Source organism: Bos grunniens, chromosome 1, assembly GCF_055505025.1.
Source record: "Bos grunniens cultivar Pamir isolate PY7600 chromosome 1, Bosgru_T2T1.0, whole genome shotgun sequence".
Classification (NCBI taxonomy): domain Eukaryota; kingdom Metazoa; phylum Chordata; class Mammalia; order Artiodactyla; family Bovidae; genus Bos; species Bos grunniens.
In genome coordinates this window covers 864,848-885,549 of record NC_141165.1, presented here as the reverse complement: position 1 = coordinate 885,549, position 20,702 = coordinate 864,848, and the positions used below count along the sequence as shown (strand labels likewise).

The window sequence follows — 20,702 nt, the reverse complement described above, 5'->3', positions numbered from 1 at the left end:
ACTTCCTCCTCCAGGCGATCTTCCTGACCCAGGGGTCAAACCTGCGTCTCCTGCACTGCAGATGGATTCTTTACTGCTGAGCCACATGGGAAGCCCAATCACCTAGGACACAAGTTGAAAAACAAGACCAGACAGGCTAACGGGTGCATAAAGGATCATACATGTACTTAATTAGAGGCGAGAACAAGATTAGTGCTCCTATTTCCTGACTCAAAGTTCAGTCTCTACTACTTTATGATTAGTTCTTTGTTTCAGACTTTTGTCCCAAAGGTAGGTTGTACAATTTCAGAAATGTTAGTTTCCTTTTAGTTGGTGAGAATCAAAGTGTGAGATTCATGGAACCTCCAATGACATTCTTAGTTATTAGGGCTTCCTGGTAGCTCAGATGGTAAAGCTTCTGCCTGCAATGCAGGAGACCCAAAAGAATGTCTCAAGGTTGTAAAGATCATACTAGACCCACTCCCATAATTTACATTTTAAGATAACAGGATTAGCCAGAAGGTTTTCAGGAGGAGAAACTGTCCTCAAGCAGAATACATTGTTGTTACATAATCCTTAGCACAGAGTTTAAACTGAGTTGTTTGTTGTGTAATCATCAGTTGACCCCATAGACTGTAGCCCACTAGACTCCTCTCTCCATGGGATTCTCTAGGGAAGAATACTGGGATGGGTTGCCATTTCCTCCTCCAAGAACCCTCTAGACCCAGGGATCAAACTCGTGTCTCCTATGTGTCCTGCATTGGCAGGTGGGCTCTTTACCACCAGTGCCACCTGCGAAGCCTCAAGCAATACTCAGGTTCTATTAAATACGACGTTATCCCATGTCTACACTGTGAATTACATTTGGATAAACCTGTTTTCTCTGAGTTTATTTTTTATTTATTTTGAGACACATTTCCCCACTCTAAGCAGAAATGGGCACTGGAAATGCAAACTTATTTCATAATGGTTTCAATAAGACAGCTAAATGATACTTCTAAATAATTACTCCTTGATATGCAAAGTCATATAGCAGGAAGATCATGGATGTTTAAGTTAGAGAGTGATAGATTTGTTTCTCAGTATTAACAATTCCTAAAAAAAGAGAGAGAAAATTGTTCGAATTATCTGTTGGAACTACATAAATTTAATAAAATTAAAAAAAGAAAAGGAGAAAGTCAGGTGTGTTGTGAGTGTTGGCTGAAGGTGATGTTATATGAAAAAGCCTAGTGAAATGCTTGGCCTTGAATAAATGTTGGCTGTGGTTTCCAAAGCTGCTGTACTGCACCGCGGCCCCTAAATCTGCCTCAGTCTCATCTTTGGGGTCTGATCGATTTGCCTGGGGCACTGTCCCAAGTGTGGAAGACTGCTCTGCTAGTGGGCACGGCACGTGAGGAGGGCGTGCTCCGAGGAGCAGTCTCCCTCAACGCCGCTGCGAGATGGGGCTAATGTCCCTGCTCTGAGAAGGCTGTGTGCTCTGCACGGGCCGCGGTTTCCGACGGGGTTAAGTTGCCCGTCGCGGTAGCTTTCCGGATGACGCACTCCCCATCGGCTCCGGCCTTGCTCTGGGTCCCTTCCTCGTCAGCTCCCAGAGTGCAGCATTTACGGTACTGGACCCAACACTTAAATAAGTTCCTCGTTTTTATTTTTGGTTAATTTTACCGGGGCGCAGTTGCTTTACAATGTTGTGTTAGTTTCCGCAGCACAGCAAAGTGAACAGCTCTGCGTACACACATCTCCCTCTGCTCTGGATTTCCTTCCCGTTTAGGTCGCCGCGGAGAACCGACCGGAGTGCCCTGTGCTGTACGCGAGGCTCTCGTTATTGGGGCTTCCCAGGCGGCACTAGTGGTAAAGAGCCACCTGCCAACGCAGGAGACGTGAGGCGCGGGTTCGATTCCTGGGTGGGGAGGATCTCGGGGAGAGCACGGCAAACCCACTCCAGTGTTCTTGCCTGGAGAATCCCGACAGGGGAGCCTGGTGGGCTACAGTCCATGGGGTGGCAAAGAGTCGGACATGACTGAAGCGGCTTGGCAAGCGTGTACACTCATTAATGTCTATTTTATACATAGTATCAGGAGTGTATATATGCCATTCCAATCTCCCAATTCGTAATTAAAGGTTTCTGTGCTTCTGGAGAATTTTAAGACAGTTTCCTTCTCCACCATGTGCATATAACATGGCAACTTGTAAAATGGCAACTTGCACGTCAAGGCATTCAGGCAAGTCACACCAGTGCCTTGGGTGTGTACGTATAGCGTGGGAAGCGCTGTGGGATAACAGACTTAGAATCAGGCTCCAAAAGCACACCTGGATTTAAACCCTGACTCTGCCATCTTGAACAAGTTATTTCATCTCTCTGAGCCTTAGTTTTCTCATCTTTAAACATGAGTATAGTGGTTTCTACATTGTTGTAATGAATAATGAAATAATGAATCAAACTATGGATAATTGTGCCTATTTTATAGGGTTGGTGCATACAAATGAGATGGAAACCATCAATAAAGTATTAACCATTTGTCAACTTAATAACAGGAACCCCCTAACATGAGCTCTATTCCTGTTTCTAGCTGAACTCCATTGCCATATGGTTCATTTGTAACAAATTAAGTAAAATATTATTAATATCTTGAATTATAGATGTCATGATGCATGTGCTAATCCTTTCCTTTCTCTATGCATATAAATGAGGTTTCCCATGTGGTGCTAGCAGTAAAGAATCTGCCTACAAATGCAGGAGCCCTACAAGCTAGACAGCATATTGAAAAGCAGAGACATTGCTTTGCCAACAAAGGTTCGTCTAGTCAAGGCTATGGTTTTTCCTGTGGTCATGTATGGATGTGAGAGTTGGACTGTGAAGAAAGCTGAGCACCGGAGAATTGATGCTTTTGAACTGTGGTGTTGGAGAAGACTCTTGAGAGTCCCTTGGACTGCAAGGAGATCCAACCAGTCCATTCTGAAGGAGATCAGCCCTGGGTGTTCTTTGGAAGGAATGATGCTAAAGCTGAAACTCCAGTACTTTGGCCACCTCATGCGAAGAGTTGACTCATTGGAAAAGACTCTGATGCTGGGAGGGATTGGGGGCAGGAGGAGAAGGGGGTGACAGAGGATGAGATGGCTGGATGGCATCACTGACTCGATGGACGTGAGTCTGAGTGAACTCCGGGAGTTGGTGATGGACAGGGAGGCCTGGCGTGCTGTGATTCATGGGGTCAGAAAGAGTCGGACACAACTGAGCGACTGAACTGAATTGAACTGAAGAAATGCAGGTTCAAACCCTTGGTTAAGAAGATCCCATGGAGAAGGAAATGGCAACCCACTCCAATACTCTTGCCTGGAGAATCCCATGGATGGAGGAGCCTGGTGGGCCACAGCCCATGGGGTCTCACAGAGTGAGACACGACTAAAGCGATTTAGCACACACACATGCACACATATAAATCTGATTTCACAAGCTCATGTGTTACTGGATGGTTTTTCATATTACTGAAGTGTTTTCTAACGCCAAAGAGATTCACCATAGGCTTTTCTTTTTTCCTTCAGTTTTATTGAGATGTAATTGACATATAGCACTGCATACGTTTAGGGTATATAGCATACTGATTTGACTTACATCATAAAATTATTATCACCGTAACTTTCGTGCATGAGCATTCATCATCTCAAATGGACATGAGATTAAAGTAGAAAAAAATTTCCTTGTGATGAGAACACTAGAATTTATTATCATAACAAGTTTCACGTATAACACACAGCAATGTCAATTACACTTATCATGCTGTACATTGCATCTTTAGGATTATGCATTATCTTATATATCTTATAACTGGAAGTTTGCACCTTTTGACTGCCTTTATCCAATTTCGCCCCACCACCACTAGCCACTGAACTCTTTGTTTTTGAGGTTAAATTTATTTATACACTCTGTGAGCTCTTGTTATACAACATTGTTATTCAATATTTCTATACAAGAATTACCTCTCCCGTAGGTCTAGTTAAGATACGTCATCATACAAAGGCACTGCACAGTTACTGTGTTCCCCACACTGGGTAGTTTATACCTGTGGCTCAGTTATTTTGCAATGAGAGATCTGCACCTCTTAATCTCCCTCACACATTTCTTCCTTCCATCCATCCCTCTTCCCTCTGGCAACTATCTGTTCTCTCCATATATTGCTCTGTTTCTGTTTTGTTATGTTTGTTCATTTGTTTTGATTTTTAGATTCTAGACATAAGTGAAAACACATGGTATTTGTCTTTCTCTGACGTATTTCATCTAGCATAATGCGCTCTAAATCCATCCATGTTGTCATGTATGGCAAGATTTCACTTTTATTGCTGAGTAATATGAGAAAAGCTGGGCTGGAAGAAGCACAAGCTGGAATTAAGATTGCCAGGAGAAATATCAATAACCTCAGATATGCAGATGACACCACCCTTATGGCAGAAAGTGAAGAGGAGCTAAAAAGCCTCTTGATGAAAGTTAAAGAGGAGAGTGAAAAAGTTGGCTTAAAGCTCAACATTCAGAAAACGAAGATCAAGGCATCTGGTCCCATCACTTCATGGGAAATAGATGGGGAAACAGTGGAAACAGTGTCAGACTTTATCTTTTTGGGCTCCAAAATCACTGCAGATGGTGATTACAGCCATGAAATTAAAAGACACTTACTCCTTGGAAGGAAAGTTATGACCAACCTAGACAGCATATTCAAAAGCTGAGACATTACTTTGCCAACAAAGGTTCTTCTAGTCAAGGCTATGGTTATTCTAGTGGTCATGTATGGATGTGAGAGTTGGACTGTCAAGAAAGCTGAGCACCAAAGCAATTGATGCTTTTGAACTGTGGTGTTGGAGAAGACTCTTGAGAGTCCCTTGGACTGCAAGGAGATGCAACCAGTCCATTCTGAAGGAGATCAGCCCTGGGATTTCTTTGGAAGGAATGATGCTAAAGCTGAAACTCCAGTACTTTGGCCACCTGATGCAAAGAGTTGACTCATTGGAAAAGACTCTGATGCTGGGAGGGATTGGGGGCAAGAGGAGAAGGGGACGACAGAGGATGAGATGGCTGGATGGCATCACCGACTCGATGCACATGAGTTTGGGTGAACTCCGGGAGTTGGTGATGGACAGGGAGGCCTGGTGTGCTGCAGTTCATGGAGCCACAAAGAGTTGGACGCGACTGAGCAACTAAACTGAACTGAATATATATATCTCATATTCTTTATCCCCTCACCTATTAATGGGAACTTCGTTTGCTTCCGTGTTTTAGCTATGTAAGTAACGCTGCGATAAACGAAGAGGTGTATATAGTTTTAGTGTCTTTGTTTTCTTTGGATGAACACCCAGGAGTGGAATTTATGGGACGCCCAGTAGTTCTGTTTTTAATTTTTTGAGGAAACCTCATACTGTTTTCCATACAGGCTACACCAGTTTACATTCCCACCAACGGTGCGAAAGGGTTCTCTTCTATCCACACCCTTGCTCACACTTCTTGCTTCTTTTCTCTTTGGTGATGGCCGTCATGACGGGTGTGAGGTGGTGTCGCACTGTGGTCTTGCCCACACTTCTTGCTTCTTTTCTCTTTGGTGATGGCCGTCATGACGGGCGTGAGGTGGTGTCGCACTGTGGTTTCGATTTGCACTTTCCTGATGATTAGTGATGTTCAGCATCTGTTGTGAGCGTGTTGGCCATCTGTCTGTCTTCTTTGGAAAATTGGCTAGTCATATCCTCTGATTGTCTTCTTCCATGTTGAGTTGGGTGAGTTCTTTGTTTATTTTGAACACTAACCCTTACTGAATTTATCATTTGCAGGTGTCTTCTCCCATCAGTAGATGGCCTTCTCTTTGGTTGATCATTTTCTACATTGTGCAAAGATTTTTCATTTCATGTACCTATTTGTTTTTTTGCTTTTGTTTCCCTTACCTGAGGAGATATAGTAATATATTACTAAGACCAATATCAAGGAGCTTACAGCCTTTGTTTTCTTCTGGATTTATGGTTCAGGTCTTACATTTAATCCATTTTGAATTTATTTTTCTGCATGACGTAAGAGAGTAATGCAGTTTGATTATTTCTAACGTAGCCATATAGTTTTTCCAACACCGTTTAATTGAAGAGGCTTTCTCTGCCCCGTTCTATTTTGCCCCCTTTAGAATAGATTAAATGTCCACATATGCGTGGCTTGCTCTCTGGGCTCTTTATTCAGCTCTGTTGATCTATTTGTGTAGTACTACCACACTGTTTTGATTGCTATAGCTTTGACATAATTTGAAGTCAGGAAGCATAATGTCTCCAGCTTTATTCGTTTTTCAAAGTTGTTGTGACTATTTTGGGTCTTCTGTGTATCCATATAAATTTTAGAAGTATTTTGATAGGAGCTGCACTCAGTGAGTAGATCGTCTTAAGTAATAGTGTCATTCTTCTAATCCATGAACATGGTAATCTTTCCATCTGTTTCCATCATCTTTAATTTCGTTATTCAGGGTTTTATAGTTCTCTAAACACAGGTATTGTACCTCCTTAGTTAGATTTATGCCTAGGGATTTTATTCTTTCAGATGAAGTTGTAAATGGGACTGTTTTATTTGTTTCTCTTCCTCATAGCTTGTCATTAGTATTTAAAAATGCAATTTTATTTATCAGGATACAGGATGCTTGGGGCTGGTGCACTGGGATGACACAGACGGATGGTATGGGGAGGGAGGTGGGAGGGGGTGCAGGATGGGGAACACATGTATACCCGTGGCGGATTCATGTTGATGTATGGCAAAACCAATACAATATTGTAAAGTAATTAGCCTACAATTAAAATAAATAAATTTATATTAATAAAAAATAAAAATTCAACAGATTTCTGCATATTAATTTTATATCTTTCAGCTTTACTGAATCCACTTATTCTAATAGCTTTTTGTTGGTGTGTTTAGGAATCTCTTTATACTATATTATGTTGTCTGAAAACTGTGAGCTTTACTTCCTTTTTAATTTGAATTTCTTTTATTTCTTTTTCTTGTTTGATTGCTGAAACTAAGACTTCCAATAGTGTGTTAAATGAAAGTGGCAGGAGTGGGCATCTTGTCCTGATATTGATCATAGAAAAAATGATTTCAGCTTTTCACCATTGAATATAATGTTAGCTGTAGGCTTGTCATATATGGCCTTAATTATGTAGAGCTACTTTCCCTCTATACCCATTTTGTTGACAGTTTTTATCATAGATGGATGCTGAATTCTGTTAAAAGCTTTTTCTGCATCTGCTGAGATGACCATATGATTTTCTTTCTTCAGTTTTTTAATGTGATGTATCACAGTGGTTAATTTGCAGTTGTTGAACCATCCTTGCACATCTGGGATAAATCAAGATTGATCATGGTGTATGATTCTACAATGCATTGGTGAATTCTGTTTGCTTGTATTATGTTGAGGAATTTTGCATTTATGTTCATCAGTGATATTGGCTTTTCATTTTATTTTTTGTGATATCCTTGTCTGAATTTTTTTTCATCAGGGTAATGCTAGCCTTATAGAATGAGTTCAGAAGTGTTTCTTTCTCTAAAGTTTTTGAATAGTTTGAGAAGGATGGTTGTAAACTTTTCTCTAAATGTTTGGTAGAATTCACTTCTAAAGATATCTGGTTCTAGAATATTTGTTGAGAGTTTTTTAATTACGGATTCAATTTCATAACTGGTGATTTGTTCATATTTTTAAGATTTCTTCCTGATTCAGTCTTAGGAGATTGTACATTTCTAGGAATGTGTCCATTTCTCCTCTGTTGTCCATTTTATTGATATTGTTAGTAGTAATCTGTTAATGATCTTTTATATTGCTGTGATGTCAGTTGTAATTTTTCCTTTTTCACCTCTAATTTTATTTATTTGGCCCTCTTTCTTTTTTTCTTGATAAGTCTGGCTAAATGTCAGTTTTATCTGTCTTTTCAAAGACCGGCTCTTATTTCCATTGATCTTTTCTATTATTTCCCTATTTCATTTATTTCTGCTCTAAAATTTATGATTTCTTTCCTTCTACTAACTTTTTTGTGTGTGTTTTTGTGTTTTTTGTTTGTTTGTTTGTTTCTAGTTCCTTTAGTTGTAAGGCTAGTGTTTATCTGAGTTTTTCTTCTCTCTAAGGTAAGCTTATATCACTATAATCTTGCTCTCAGAACTACTTTTGCTGCAGCCCACAAATTTTGGATCTTTCTGTCTTTATTTTCACTTGTCTCCAGGTGATTTTTAAATTTCTTTTCTGATCTGCAGTGATCTGCTGATTTCATAATAACATGTTTAGCATCCATGTGTTTATGTCTTTTGCATTTTTTTCTTATAGTTGATTTTTAATCTCATAACATTTTGGTCAGAGAAGATGCTTGATATGATTTCAGTTTTCTTAAATTTACCAAGACATGTTTTGTGACCTAGCATGTAATCTATCCTGGAGAATGGTCCATGTGTACTTGAAAAGAATGTGTATTCTGCTACTTTAGGATGTGATGTCTTGTATATACATATTAATTGCATCTGGCCTAATACGTCATTTGAGGGCAATGTTTTCAATCGATTTTCTTTCTGGGTGGTCTGTCCTTTGATGTAAGCTGGGTGTTAAAGTCCCGTGTGTGTGTGCTCAGTTGCTCAGTCTTGTCTGACTCTTTGCAACCCCATGAACTGTATTCCACCAGGCTCCTCTGTCCATGGGGTTTTCCAGGCAAGAATACTGGAGTGCGTTGACATTTCCTACTCCAGAGGATCTTCCAAACCCAGGGAGTGAACCCAAGTCTCCTGCATTCAGCATTGGCAGGCAAATTCTTTACTACTGAGCCACCTCACGAGGCTTTAAAATCTCTTATTATTAGTGTATTATTAATACTTTCAATTTCTCTTTTTATGTCTGTTATTATTTACTTTATGTATTTAGGTGCTCCTATGTTGGATGTATATATGTATACACATATATATATGTTTTAAAGTCTACTGTGTCTGATATAAATATTGCTACTCTGGGTTTCTCTTCATTTCCATTTGTGCAGAATGCCTTTTCCACCCTCTCACTCTCACTTTGCATCTTTAGATCTGAAATGAGTCTCTTGCAGACTCGGCAGGCACATGGGTCTTGTTTCTGCTTCCATTTGGTTAGTCTGTCTTTTGATTGGAAACTACAGTCCACTTGCATTTACAGTAATTATTGATATTTATGTTCTTATGTCCTTTTGTTGATTGTTTAAGATTGTTTTTAGCTCTTTTTTGTTCCTTTCTTCTTTTTCTCTCTTTCCTTGTGATCTGATGACTGTATTTTGCATTATGTTTGAATTACTTTCTCTTTTCTGTGAATATATCTGTTATAGTTTGTTTTTGATTTGTGGCTATGTAAGGTTTTTTAAAAAATATTTCTTTATTTTTGGCTTCATCAGGTCTCTGTTGTGGCATGCAGGCTTCTTCCCAGTTGTGGCACTTGGGCTCTAGAGCACATGAGCTCTGCAGTTACAGCATGCAGGCTCTGCAGTTGAGGTGCAAGGGCTCAGTGGTTGTGGCATCAAAGCTCAGTTGCCCTGTGGCATGTGGGATCTTATTTCCTCAACCAGGGGTCAAACCCATGTCCCCTATATTGAAAGGCAGATTCTTGACCCCTGGACCACCAAGGAGCTCCCTACATGAGGTTTATACATAGCAATCTGTATATACATATGATTATTTTAGTAATACTCTCAAGTCTAAAAGCATTTTAACAATCCTGCATTTTTACTCCCTACCTCCACATTTATAGTTTTTGATATCTTATTTTGTATCTTTTTGCTTTGTTGATCCTTTGCCATTTATTTTGGTTATAGATGACTTTAGTACCTTAGTTTTTTAAACTTCCTAGTAACTTCATGGGGAGAAGGCAATGGCACCCCACTCCAGTACTCTTGCCTGGCAAATCCCATGGACGGAGGAGCCTGGTGGGCTGCAGTCCATGAGGTCGCTAAGAGTCAGACACGACTGAGCGACTTCACTTTGACTTTTCACTTTCATGCATTGGAGAAGGAAATGGCAACCCACTCCAGTGTTCTTTCCTGGAGAATCCCAGGGACGGGGGAGCCTGATGGGCTGCCATCTATGGGGTCGCACAGAGTCGGACATGACTGAAGCGACTTCATGGTTGATTTTTTGTCTTTATATTTGCCTTTACTAATAAGATTTTTTCACATAATATTCATACTTCTAGTTGTGACCTTTTCTTTTTAGCTTAGAGAAGTCCCTTTAACGTTTCCTGTAAAGTGGGTTTAGTAATGCTGAACTTTTTTAGCTTTTGTTTGTAAAACTCTTATTTCTCTATTACATCTGAATGAAAGTGTTCCTTGGTAGAGTATTTTTGGTTGTAGATTTTTCCCTTTCATCGCTTTAAATATTTCACCCCACACCTTTCTAACCTGCAGTTTTGGCCAAAAATTTTGCTAATTGCCTTATAGGAGTTCCCTTGTGTGTAGATGTTGCTTTTCTATTTGCTGCTTTTAACCTTCTCTTACTTTTGCCATTGCAGTTTTCAATTGCAGTGTATCTTGGCGTGGTCTTCTTTGGATTGGTCTAATGCATTTAGGACCCTCTCTTCTTCCTGGAACTGAATTTCTGTTTTCATCCCCTGTTAGGGGAGTTTTCAGCTACTACAACTTCAAGTATGCTTCCTGCCTTTTTATCTTTCTCGTCTCCTTCTGTGACCCTTATAATGCAACTGTTAGTGTGCTTGGTATCATCCCAGATGTTTTAAAGTGTCCTCATTTCTTTTCATTCTCTTTTTCTTTTTTTCTGTTCTGATTCAGTGATTTCCATTACTCTGTCTTCCAGCTTGCTGATCCATTCCTCTGTATCATTTAATCTACTATTAATTCCTTCTAGTGTGTTTTTTATTCCAATTATGATATTCTTCACCTGTGTGGTTCCTCTACGTATTTTTAATTCTTTGTTATAGACTTCTAACTTGTTACTCTGTTCATGTGTCATTCTCCTGAGTTCTTTACAATTACTTCCTTGAACTCCTCATGAGGTAAGTTGCTTATCTCCACTAAATTCTTCTGGTGTTTTATTTTGTTCTTTCCTTTGGGCATATTCCTCTTTTGCCTTATTTTTCCTACTTTGCTGTTTTTATTTCTATATATTTTGTAGGGTGATTACTTTTCCTGGCCTTGGAGAGGTGGCCTTTGGTGGGAAATGCCCTCTGCATCCCAGCAGCATTTTCCCCCCTGGCCACCAGCAATATATGCTCTTGGGGTGCCCCTGTGTGGGCTGTGTGAGTCCTTCTCTTCTGGAAGGCAGTACTGTGGGTAGTCTGCTGGGCATGGCTGGCCCTCAGCCTGGCTAATTGCTTTGTGTGGAGGCTGCTAGCTACTGGTGGGTACGACCAGGTCCCAGAGCAGCTATGAACTCAGGATGTCTTGAGACAGTCAACCTGCTGGTGGGTGGAACTGTTTTCCCACCAGGCTAGTTGCTCTGCCTAAGGTGTCCAGTCCTGGAGCTGACAGGCTGGTGGTTGGGCTGGGTCCCAACGTTAACGAGCTGGAGGCAGGACTCCAAGCTAGCACCTGCCTGCACCAGTGTCCCTATGGTAGGACAGCTTCCCCGGAAAGGCTGCTGCCTGTGCCTATGTCTCCAGGATGAGCTCTGGTTAGCCCTTGCCTCTCTGGGAGACCTCCAAAATCAAGCAATGGGTCTGATCTGGGCTCCTCTCAATTTCCTGCTTCTGCCATGGGTTCTGCAGAGTGTGAGATTTTGTGTGTCCTTTAAGAGTGGAGTCTCTATTTCCCATAGCCCGCTGGCTCTCCTGAAAGTAAGCCCTGTTGGTTTCCAAAGCCAAATGCTTTGGGTGCTTAGCATCCCACTGTAGGACCCTGGACTGGGGCCTGGAGTGGGGATCTGCCCCGTCACTTTGTGAGTGGAACCGCTGAAGTTGTCATTACCCCCACCTGTGGGTGTAGGTCTTGACTGTACCCCATTCCCAGCCCTCCTGTCATTGCCCCCACCTGTGGGTGTAGGTCTTGACTGTACCCCATTCCCAGCCCTCCTATCATTACCCCCACCTGTGGGTGTGGGTCTTGACTGTACCCCATTCCCAGCCCTCCTATCACTGCCCCCATCTGTGGGTGTAGGTCTTGACTGTACCCCATTCCCAGCCCTCCTATCATTGCCCCCACCTGTGGGTGTGGGTCTTGACTGTACCCCATTCCCAGCCCTCCTGTCATTGCCCCCATCTGCGGGTGTGGGTCTTGACTGTACCCCACTCCCAGCCCTCCTGTCATTGCCCCCATCTGTGGGTGTGGGTCTTGACTGTACCCCATTCCCAGCCCTCCTGTCATTACCCCCACCTGTGGGTGTGGGTCTTGACTGTACCCCATTCCCAGCCCTCCTATCATTGCCCCCACCTGTGGGTGTGGGTCTTGACTGTACCCCATTCCCAGCCCTCCTGTCATTGCCCCCACCTGTGGGTGTGGGTCTTGACTGTACCCCATTCCCAGCCCTCCTATCATTACCCCCACCTGTGGGTATGGGTCTTGACTGTACCCCATTCCCAGCCCTCCTATCATTGCCCCCATCTGTGGGTGTAGGTCTTGACTGTACCCCATTCCCAGCCCTCCTATCATTGCCCCCACCTGTGGGTGTGGGTCTTGACTGTACCCCATTCCCAGCCCTCCTATCATTGCCCCCACCTGTGGGTGTGGGTCTTGACTGTACCCCATTCCCAGCCCTCCTATCATTGCCCCCACCTGTGGGTGTGGGTCTTGACTGTACCCCATTCCCAGCCCTCCTATCATTGCCCCCACCTGTGGGTGTGGGTCTTGACTGTACCCCATTCCCAGCCCTCCTATCATTACCCCCACCTGTGGGTATGGGTCTTGACTGTACCCCATTCCCAGCCCTCCTATCATTGCCCCCACCTGTGGGTGTGGGTCTTGACTGTACCCCATTCCCAGCCCTCCTGCCCATCTCAGGGCTCCTTCCTCATAGTTTTGGTTGTGGAGCCTCTTTTTCTGCTATCTTCTGGTCTTCCTCACCAAAGTTTCTCTTTAAGTATTTATAATTTTTTTGTGCCCATGTAAGCAAGTGGCCTTACTCTTCCTACTTTTCCATCTTGGCCCCACCCTTTCATAGGCTTTGCTTAAATAACATGCTTCCATTCCTTTCATTAAAGCTAAACTATCTGTTAATTTACCAAATGCAAATATAAACTAAGCTTTTCAGGAACACATCTATTCTATAAAGCAGGTCATACCTGTACAAACTGTGAATGAGTGTATATGCATGATAAAACTAAGTATATGATTGTAGGAAACCTATAGTAAAATAATAAGAAACTGCCTTTTAGAGTTAAAAGTATATAATTAAGCAGAATACTGGGCCCATGGTAAGTATGCAATGAAAAATACATGGATTGAATTATCATGCTTAATTATAGGCTCTTCTGAGCATGCTCATTAAGAGGCATTCTGTCTTTGAAATTGATATTTATGTCATAAATCTATTTTATTCATCTAAACTGTTTTGGTAATGACAGAATTATTTTATGATATCTTTTGTTTTTATAAGATGGCAGTGTATTTAGTATATTTAGATTATATTTTGTGTATGCTTTTTCCTTCAAAATGTTCTTTAGGGGAAAAAAATTGAGCAGAAGCAGACAGACTGTTCTAGGACATCCCTTCGTTTAGAGATGAATTTCTCCAGATTAAAAAAAGATTGGCTTCCAAATTGGTGGAGCTGCCTCTTCTGTACAGTACAATGACATGTGGTCTTGTTACAGTGGGACATGTGCTCTCATTTTGGACAAGCTGTTCTGCGAAAAAGTTTTATTTAGCCCACAGAGCCCATCCCCGGATTTGTGGGTGTTACCTCCTTTCCCTGTGTTACCAGGTTTTTTCATCACTATTATTGCTTCTGTTTGTTTCATCAGCTGTAACACAATTTAGTAGCAATCCTTCTTAAAGAAAAAACAAGATGCCTCTGAAAATAGAACAGTTGGCCAGACAGAAAAGAGTTATCAACAAAAGGAGGTCTGTTGTTTGTCTGTGTTTTGCTCCCTGAATTGCTTCTGAGATGGTTTCACACATATGTAAATGAACAGGGATAGAGTGAGCATGTAATCTAATATCATCTGTATGGCCTATCACAAAATGTTATCCTGTTTTATTAAGGAAATGATATTCTATGAAAACTGATTTGGTTTGGAGAATTCTTAAATGTTTTGGTTTTGTTCCAATTAAGGAATTAAATCACATGTGTTGGCTGGTTTGGTCAGCTTTATTTTTAATGAGAAGACTTGGGGTTCTATGAGCAAATGAACACGTTAATTCAAGATGAGTAGACGGTGGTGGTGGTGTTTCATTCTTCTGCTCATCAATTAAAACAAAAAGTAATCATGCAATATTTACTTTCTAGGAAAGATGACATTTTTTTTTTAGCTGCTCAGACTTCCCAATATTAGTGGTAATGACCAACATGAAACAAAGGGACAATCGCTTTGTTGACTGTCCCCTCTAATCACTTTTATGAGCAGGGGCATGACGTCCCTTTCAGAGCATTGTTTGAAAGGCACATGAGAAGTAGCTAAGCCACCAGCCACTCAGAGTCTGTGGTTGGCTGCACTTGGCAGACCCCATGGATGGTATACTCCATGGGATTCTCCAGGCCAGAATCCCCAGCCGTTCCCTTCTCAAGGGGGTCTTCCCAACCCAGGGATCAAACCTAGGTCTCCCACATTGCGGGCTGATTCTTTACCAGCTGAGCCACCAGGGAAGCCCAAGAATACTGGAGTGGGTAGCCCATCCCTTCAGTGGATCTTCCCGACCCAGGAGTCAAACCGGGGTCTCCTGCATTGCAGGTGGATTCTTTACCAGCTGAGCTACCAGGGAATCCCGTACTTGACAGCGCTTGGGTCAAAGGCCTATAAGAGCCCTGCTCTGCGAAAATCTCCACCCTGAACACAATATATATCCAAATGTCACCTCTGCTTCCTGATCTTACTTGTCTTGACTCTCCCCCTGCAGCGCATATAAATGTACATGTAATATCTCTTTAATTAATCTTGGATAAGTTGTCTTTATATCTAAGTCTTTTTCTATACAAGATTAAACCAGATTTTACCAAATCATGCTTTACCACTTCCTACTTTCCTTCATTTGAAATTCTTTTTTTTTTTTTTTCCACTTATTTATTTTTTAATTGAAGGATAAGAATACTGGAGTGGGTTGCCATTCCCTCCAGGGGATCTTCCCAACCCAGGGATAAAACTCAGGTCTCCCGAATTGCAGGCAGATTCTTTATTCTCTGAGCCACAGGGAAGCCCCACTTGAAATTTCTGGAGCAGAATTTTTAATCTGGGCCCTTGGACCAGGCCTGTACAAAGAGGCCCTGAACCGCCTGAAAATGTACGTGAAGTTGTTTTTGTGAGTCCACAGGTGCTTTGTCCTGGGAACAGGAGCCTGTCTTTTTCAGATTCACAAATGGGTGTGTAAGTCCCACAGTTTTAAGACTTGCTGTCACCTAGATTTTCTCCTCTCATTTCTGTTGGTTAACAGATGCTCGGTTCTATCAGATGCCACACGTGGATTCTCTGAATACTTAGTCGCCACCTTCCTTTTCCTTCAGAATTCACTCCTGATCTCATATTTCCTTTACTTTCTGTTCCAATTTAAGTAACATGAGAAAGAGAGAGAAACAAGATATGATACACTAAACCTCTGCCACTGAAGGGGTTGGCATTTCTTCATGTCACATCTCATTTAATCCCACTGCAACTGTACAAATTGCAAACGAGAAACGTGAAGCAGAAAGGAGTTAGCCATTCCCACAGAGGGCAGGAATCATTTATGTGTGTGTCTTATGTGTGTATTAGTCACTCATTCATGTCCGACCCCCTGTGACCCCATGGACTGCAGCCCGCTAGGCTCCTCTGTCCATGGAATTCTCCAGGCAAGACTACTGGAGTGGGTTGCCATTTCCTTCTCCAGGAGATCTTACTGACCCAGAAATCAAACCCGGGTTTCCTGCATTGCAGGCAGACTCGACTGGCCGAGCCACAAGCAAGGCCCACAGAATCATTTATACGTTCATTAATTCATTCACTTTTAAAATAACACTTATTAAACTCTAGTATTGCTAGAGGCTTTGCTCAGTTCTGGAATAGTAGTTCTAAATTCTATCTTCATGTCAGATTCTACTGGGGAACTTTTAAAAATACCAGTACCTGATCTCAGAACCAAAAGTTTTGATTCCATATACGGAGGTGACCCTTGGGAATGTGTTTTTGTTTTAAGTTTTCCCAGCTGCAGCCAGCATTGAGGATGACTTGGCAAAGCACGGTTCCCTAGATCTGCAGCATCAGCATCATGTGGGAACCCAGTGCAAAGGCAAATCCTCAGCCCTTCTCCACAGCCTCCATGCACTGCACCAGAAAATCCAGGGACAGGGCCTGCTTGTCTCTATTTGTCAAGCCTCTAGATATTTCTGAGCCAAGCCGATGGTTGATAAGGACGCCTCTAGAGACAGGATAAATAAAACAGAGTGCTTGCCACGGAGCATTTCTCCTTGACCTCAAGGAGCCCTGTTGTTTTCAAGTTTGCATTCTAATTACCTAGCGCAGGTCCACACTCTATAGCCTTAGTTGGTAATGACTGCATTATTACTACTTAATAATGTAGTGACTCTCCATCTCCTCTTGGGCACCCATTAAATGAAGTGTTAATAAGGAAATAGTGGTCAGTGAATAACACCCCTTAACAAAAGTCTTAGGGGTGTTATGGGCTGAGGGGATTGTCATAGAGCTTTGTAGCACACACACACGCGCACATAGAATTTTTAAACATAAGATTTTAAAGGGCAGCTATTTCTAATAAAGGACTTTATTTTAACGTGGTCTCTGGGTTGTGTTTCTAATGTACTATTGTTAATATTGTACTTGCTATTTCCCTTCTTTATTAACATAGCTTTATTATAGCTTGATGATAGTATAATGGACATACAATAAAATGCACTTATTTGAAGCAGTTAATTAGATGAGTTTTGATACATATATGCCCCAGTATTGTGGACCAGTTGTGTGGTAACTTCCAGTTCTATTATAGGGATCTCTTGGTTGTACAGTTTTCTCCCATCATCCCCAGACAGCAGAATGAGGTTGCAAAGAAGGCTTCTTAAGAAAAGCATGGACTAAGACTTATAGGAAATGTCAACCCACTCCAGTATTTTGCCTGGAGAATCCCCACAGACAGAGGAGTCTGGCGGGCTGCAGTCCATGGGGTCACAAATAGTCAGACAGGATGAAGAGATTTAGCATGCAACATGTCAAGGGAATAAAGTAGGGAAAGTCAGTACACGATAGAAATAAATCACATCTTGCCTGTCCGAAGTCTAGATTTTTGTGTTGGTTGCTATTTACTATCATGCAGGGTTGAAAAACACCTACTCAGCTTCTTTATTTCTTAAAGTTCCAATTGACAAACCAGCTTAATGGCTAATGAAATATACAACATTATTACTGAGCTTAGAAATATCTGCTCTGTCACTGAAGGTAGTTCTTGCATTAGGGTAGCTTTTCAGCTTTGACCACCAATCCACTCTTGAATGCATATTTCTCTACTGTGTGTGTTATAAAAAACAGATGTATGAGAGTGATGCTTTTGCTTCTAGAGCCATGGAATCTAATTCCTTGCCTTTAACTTCCTTTTAACATTCTTTCTTCCAAGTGACTTGGTGCATCCTTAAATGTTCATTCATCATTATGCCCAGGTGCTAATACTGGGACTTTATTTGGGAGGCTTAAATGCTCATTTTTTCTTCCTTTGCAGGCTGGCTCCACGAGTTGGGGAAGAGACTGGAATCGCCCTACTATGGGAACAATACCCTGGGCGGGCCGTCGATCCGAAGTGCCTATATCGCCGCTCTGTACTTCACGCTCAGCAGCCTCACCAGTGTTGGGTTTGGGAACGTCTCTGCTAACACAGATGCAGAAAAGATCTTCTCCATCTGCACCATGCTGATTGGCGGTAAGGAACATTCTTCCTTTAGGCCAGAAGGAACAAGAGCTGCCACATGGCTGCTGTTCCCTTTCCCTTTCCTGCACAGCACGTGTAGGTTGGTTTCCACTGGAAGATTCTAACGGCACTAATGAAATTACTGACCTGTGTTTTAGTGTACATGTAGACTAGCAGTGAACGTCTGTGATTCAAGAGTTCCATGCTCTGACAGGTGAAATAACTGTTTACCTGATGGTTCATTTTTTAAATGTGTACATATATATGTATTTAATTGAAGTATAGTTGATTTACAATTTTTTATTAGGTTCAGGTGTACGGCACAGCACAAAGAACCTGCCTGCCAATGCAGGAGACATAAGAGGTGTGGGTTCAATCCCTGGATTGGGAAGATACCCTGGCGAAGGACATAGCTGCTGCTGCTGCTGCTGCTGCTGCTGCTGCTGCTGCTAAGTCGCTTCAGTCATGTCCGACTCTGTGTGACCACATAGACAACAGCCCACTAGGCTCCTCTGACCCTGGGATTCTCCAGGCAAGAACACTGGAGTGGGTTGCCATTTCCTTCTCCAACCCATGAAAGTGAAAAGTGAAAGTGAAGTTGCTCAGTCGTGCCCGACTCTTCTCGACCCCATGGACTGCAGCCTACCAGGCTCCTCTGTCCATGGGATTCTCCAGGCAAGAGTACTCGAGTGGGGTGGGCATAGGTACCCACTCCAGTATTCTCGCCTGGAGAATCCCATGGACAGAGGAGTCCTGTTGGGCGACAGTCCATAGGGTCGCAAAGAGTCCTACACCCTGAAGTAACTTAGAACTCACATGCGTAATGCACTTCCAGGGCTGAGTGAGTTTCAGGTGTGTAGCCAGTGACTCAGTTGTGCATCTACGTATTCTTTTCAGATTCTCCTCCCATATAGGTTACTACAGAATATGGAGAGAGCTCCCTGTGCGATAAAGTGTGTCCTTGTTGATCATCTACTTTATATACAGTAGCATGTGTATATTGATTGGGATTATCATGTCCTCTGATACGAGGCTGAACCTCATTATAGAGCATGGTTTCTTCCAACTTCCTTGCACGGATGTGAGATGAACACTGAGACTTACACCACGAGTCCTCCAACCTACCGTGAAACCAGGGCGGCATGAAGGCAAACTTTCCCTCAGGAGTTTAGGATCAGTTTGAAAAGGATCAGCTGAAATGTGTGGGAAGAGTTTAAACAATGCCAGGCAGGATATGCTGAGTACCAAATCAGTTAGGAAGTTCAGAAGCAGTGAGACGCGGGGCCAAGGATCAGGGGATTTCTTGGAAAGGCAGAACAGCTGAAGTAGCAGGCTGGGACTGCAGCGCTTGGAACAGGCTTTGGGCCAGTGTGGAGCAGAAACAGCCTAGGGAGCCGGAAACAGGAATTCTCATTTTCTGGAGAGCTGTGATGTGCCAGCTCCCGTGGTGGCGATGTTATACCCAGTATTATGGCTTACATAATTGCCGCTGTCTTTGAGGGCCCATCTTTCAGCCCAGCAGAATGACAAGCATTTTGCAAACAAACACAGTCTATACTTATTTAATATCTGCCCATGTTTTTCCTACTCTTAATGGAAATTTTTTGGAAATGCTCAAGGCTTAACCTACTAATTTGACATTGGAAGACTATGTTAGATAATGATGCTTATTTCCTATTGATTCACAGACTCTAGCATAAGCAGTCCTGAATTAGAAACTGCTAAGGGTATTATTGTTCCCTGTTATTCCCTGTAAGTAGAAGCTAAGCCAGTCACAAAGCCAAAAGATATGGGAAATACTCAGATAATGCCACTTTGTCACTTGGTAAATGTTTATTGAGCAAATGACCCAGGTGCAAAACCAGTACTCACTTGTAAATGGCATTAAAGCATTTAGGTAACTTAGCAGAACTTAGGAAGCCATTGGTTTTGAATGGCAAATGACATGTAGGTAACTTGAATTTATTAAATAAAGCTTCGCAAATTTATGTCTGTGGGAAATAGCTGTATTATTGTGACAATTACCCTAGGCTAAGAGAAGTGATGCCTCCATTTCAATATTTCCTGGTTAACTAATTGCTGGCATAATTTTGAGAACTAATCCTAAGAGCTCACAATATTGAATACTTTGTTCATTTAATTCTTGTAACACTATGAAATGGAGATTATTAGCACCCTAATTTCAGAGAAGGCAATGGCACCCCACTCCAGTACTCTTGCCTGGAAAATCCCATGGACGGAGGAGCCTGGTAGGCTGCAGTCCATGGGGTCGCTGGGAGTCGGACACAACTGAGCGACTTCCCTTTCACTTTTCACTTTCATGCACTGGAGAAGGAAATGGCACCCCACTCCAGTGTTCTTGCCTGGAGAATCCCAGGGATGGGGGAGCCTGGTGGCTGCCATCTATGGGGTCACACAGAGTCGGACACGACTGAAGTGACTTAGCAGCAGCAGCAGCACCCTAATTTAGATATAAGGCAACAGAGGTTTATTGAATTTAAATGCCAGGATTCACTAAAACCTAGCAAACTTTTTGTAAGATATCCATTTCATTATATACTGCAAATTTATTTTATTCATTGAATTTCTATAATTATGTACAAATAATTTATTTTTTAATTTAAAGTATGCATTACCATGGAATCAATGCTAAGATATCTTATTAGGGATCCCCACACAGGCTTATGAAGTTGCTAATGGCAGGGACACAATATTTACTACAAAAGCAGGCAGGAGTGGTA

The 20,702-nt window shown here is 42.1% G+C and overlaps 1 protein-coding gene across 2 annotated transcripts in view; it reads left to right on the top strand.

The window, feature by feature from the left end:
• Positions 1–20,702, top strand: part of KCNH8 (potassium voltage-gated channel subfamily H member 8) — a 492,266-nt gene that overhangs the window by 358,746 nt on the left and 112,818 nt on the right. For both annotated transcript variants that reach the window (XM_086367258.1, XM_086368133.1), the window contains exon 8: positions 17,776–17,973. In XM_086367258.1, coding sequence (XP_086223384.1) covers positions 17,776–17,973 — 198 coding nt within the window. The remainder of the gene's footprint in view (positions 1–17,775; positions 17,974–20,702) is intronic.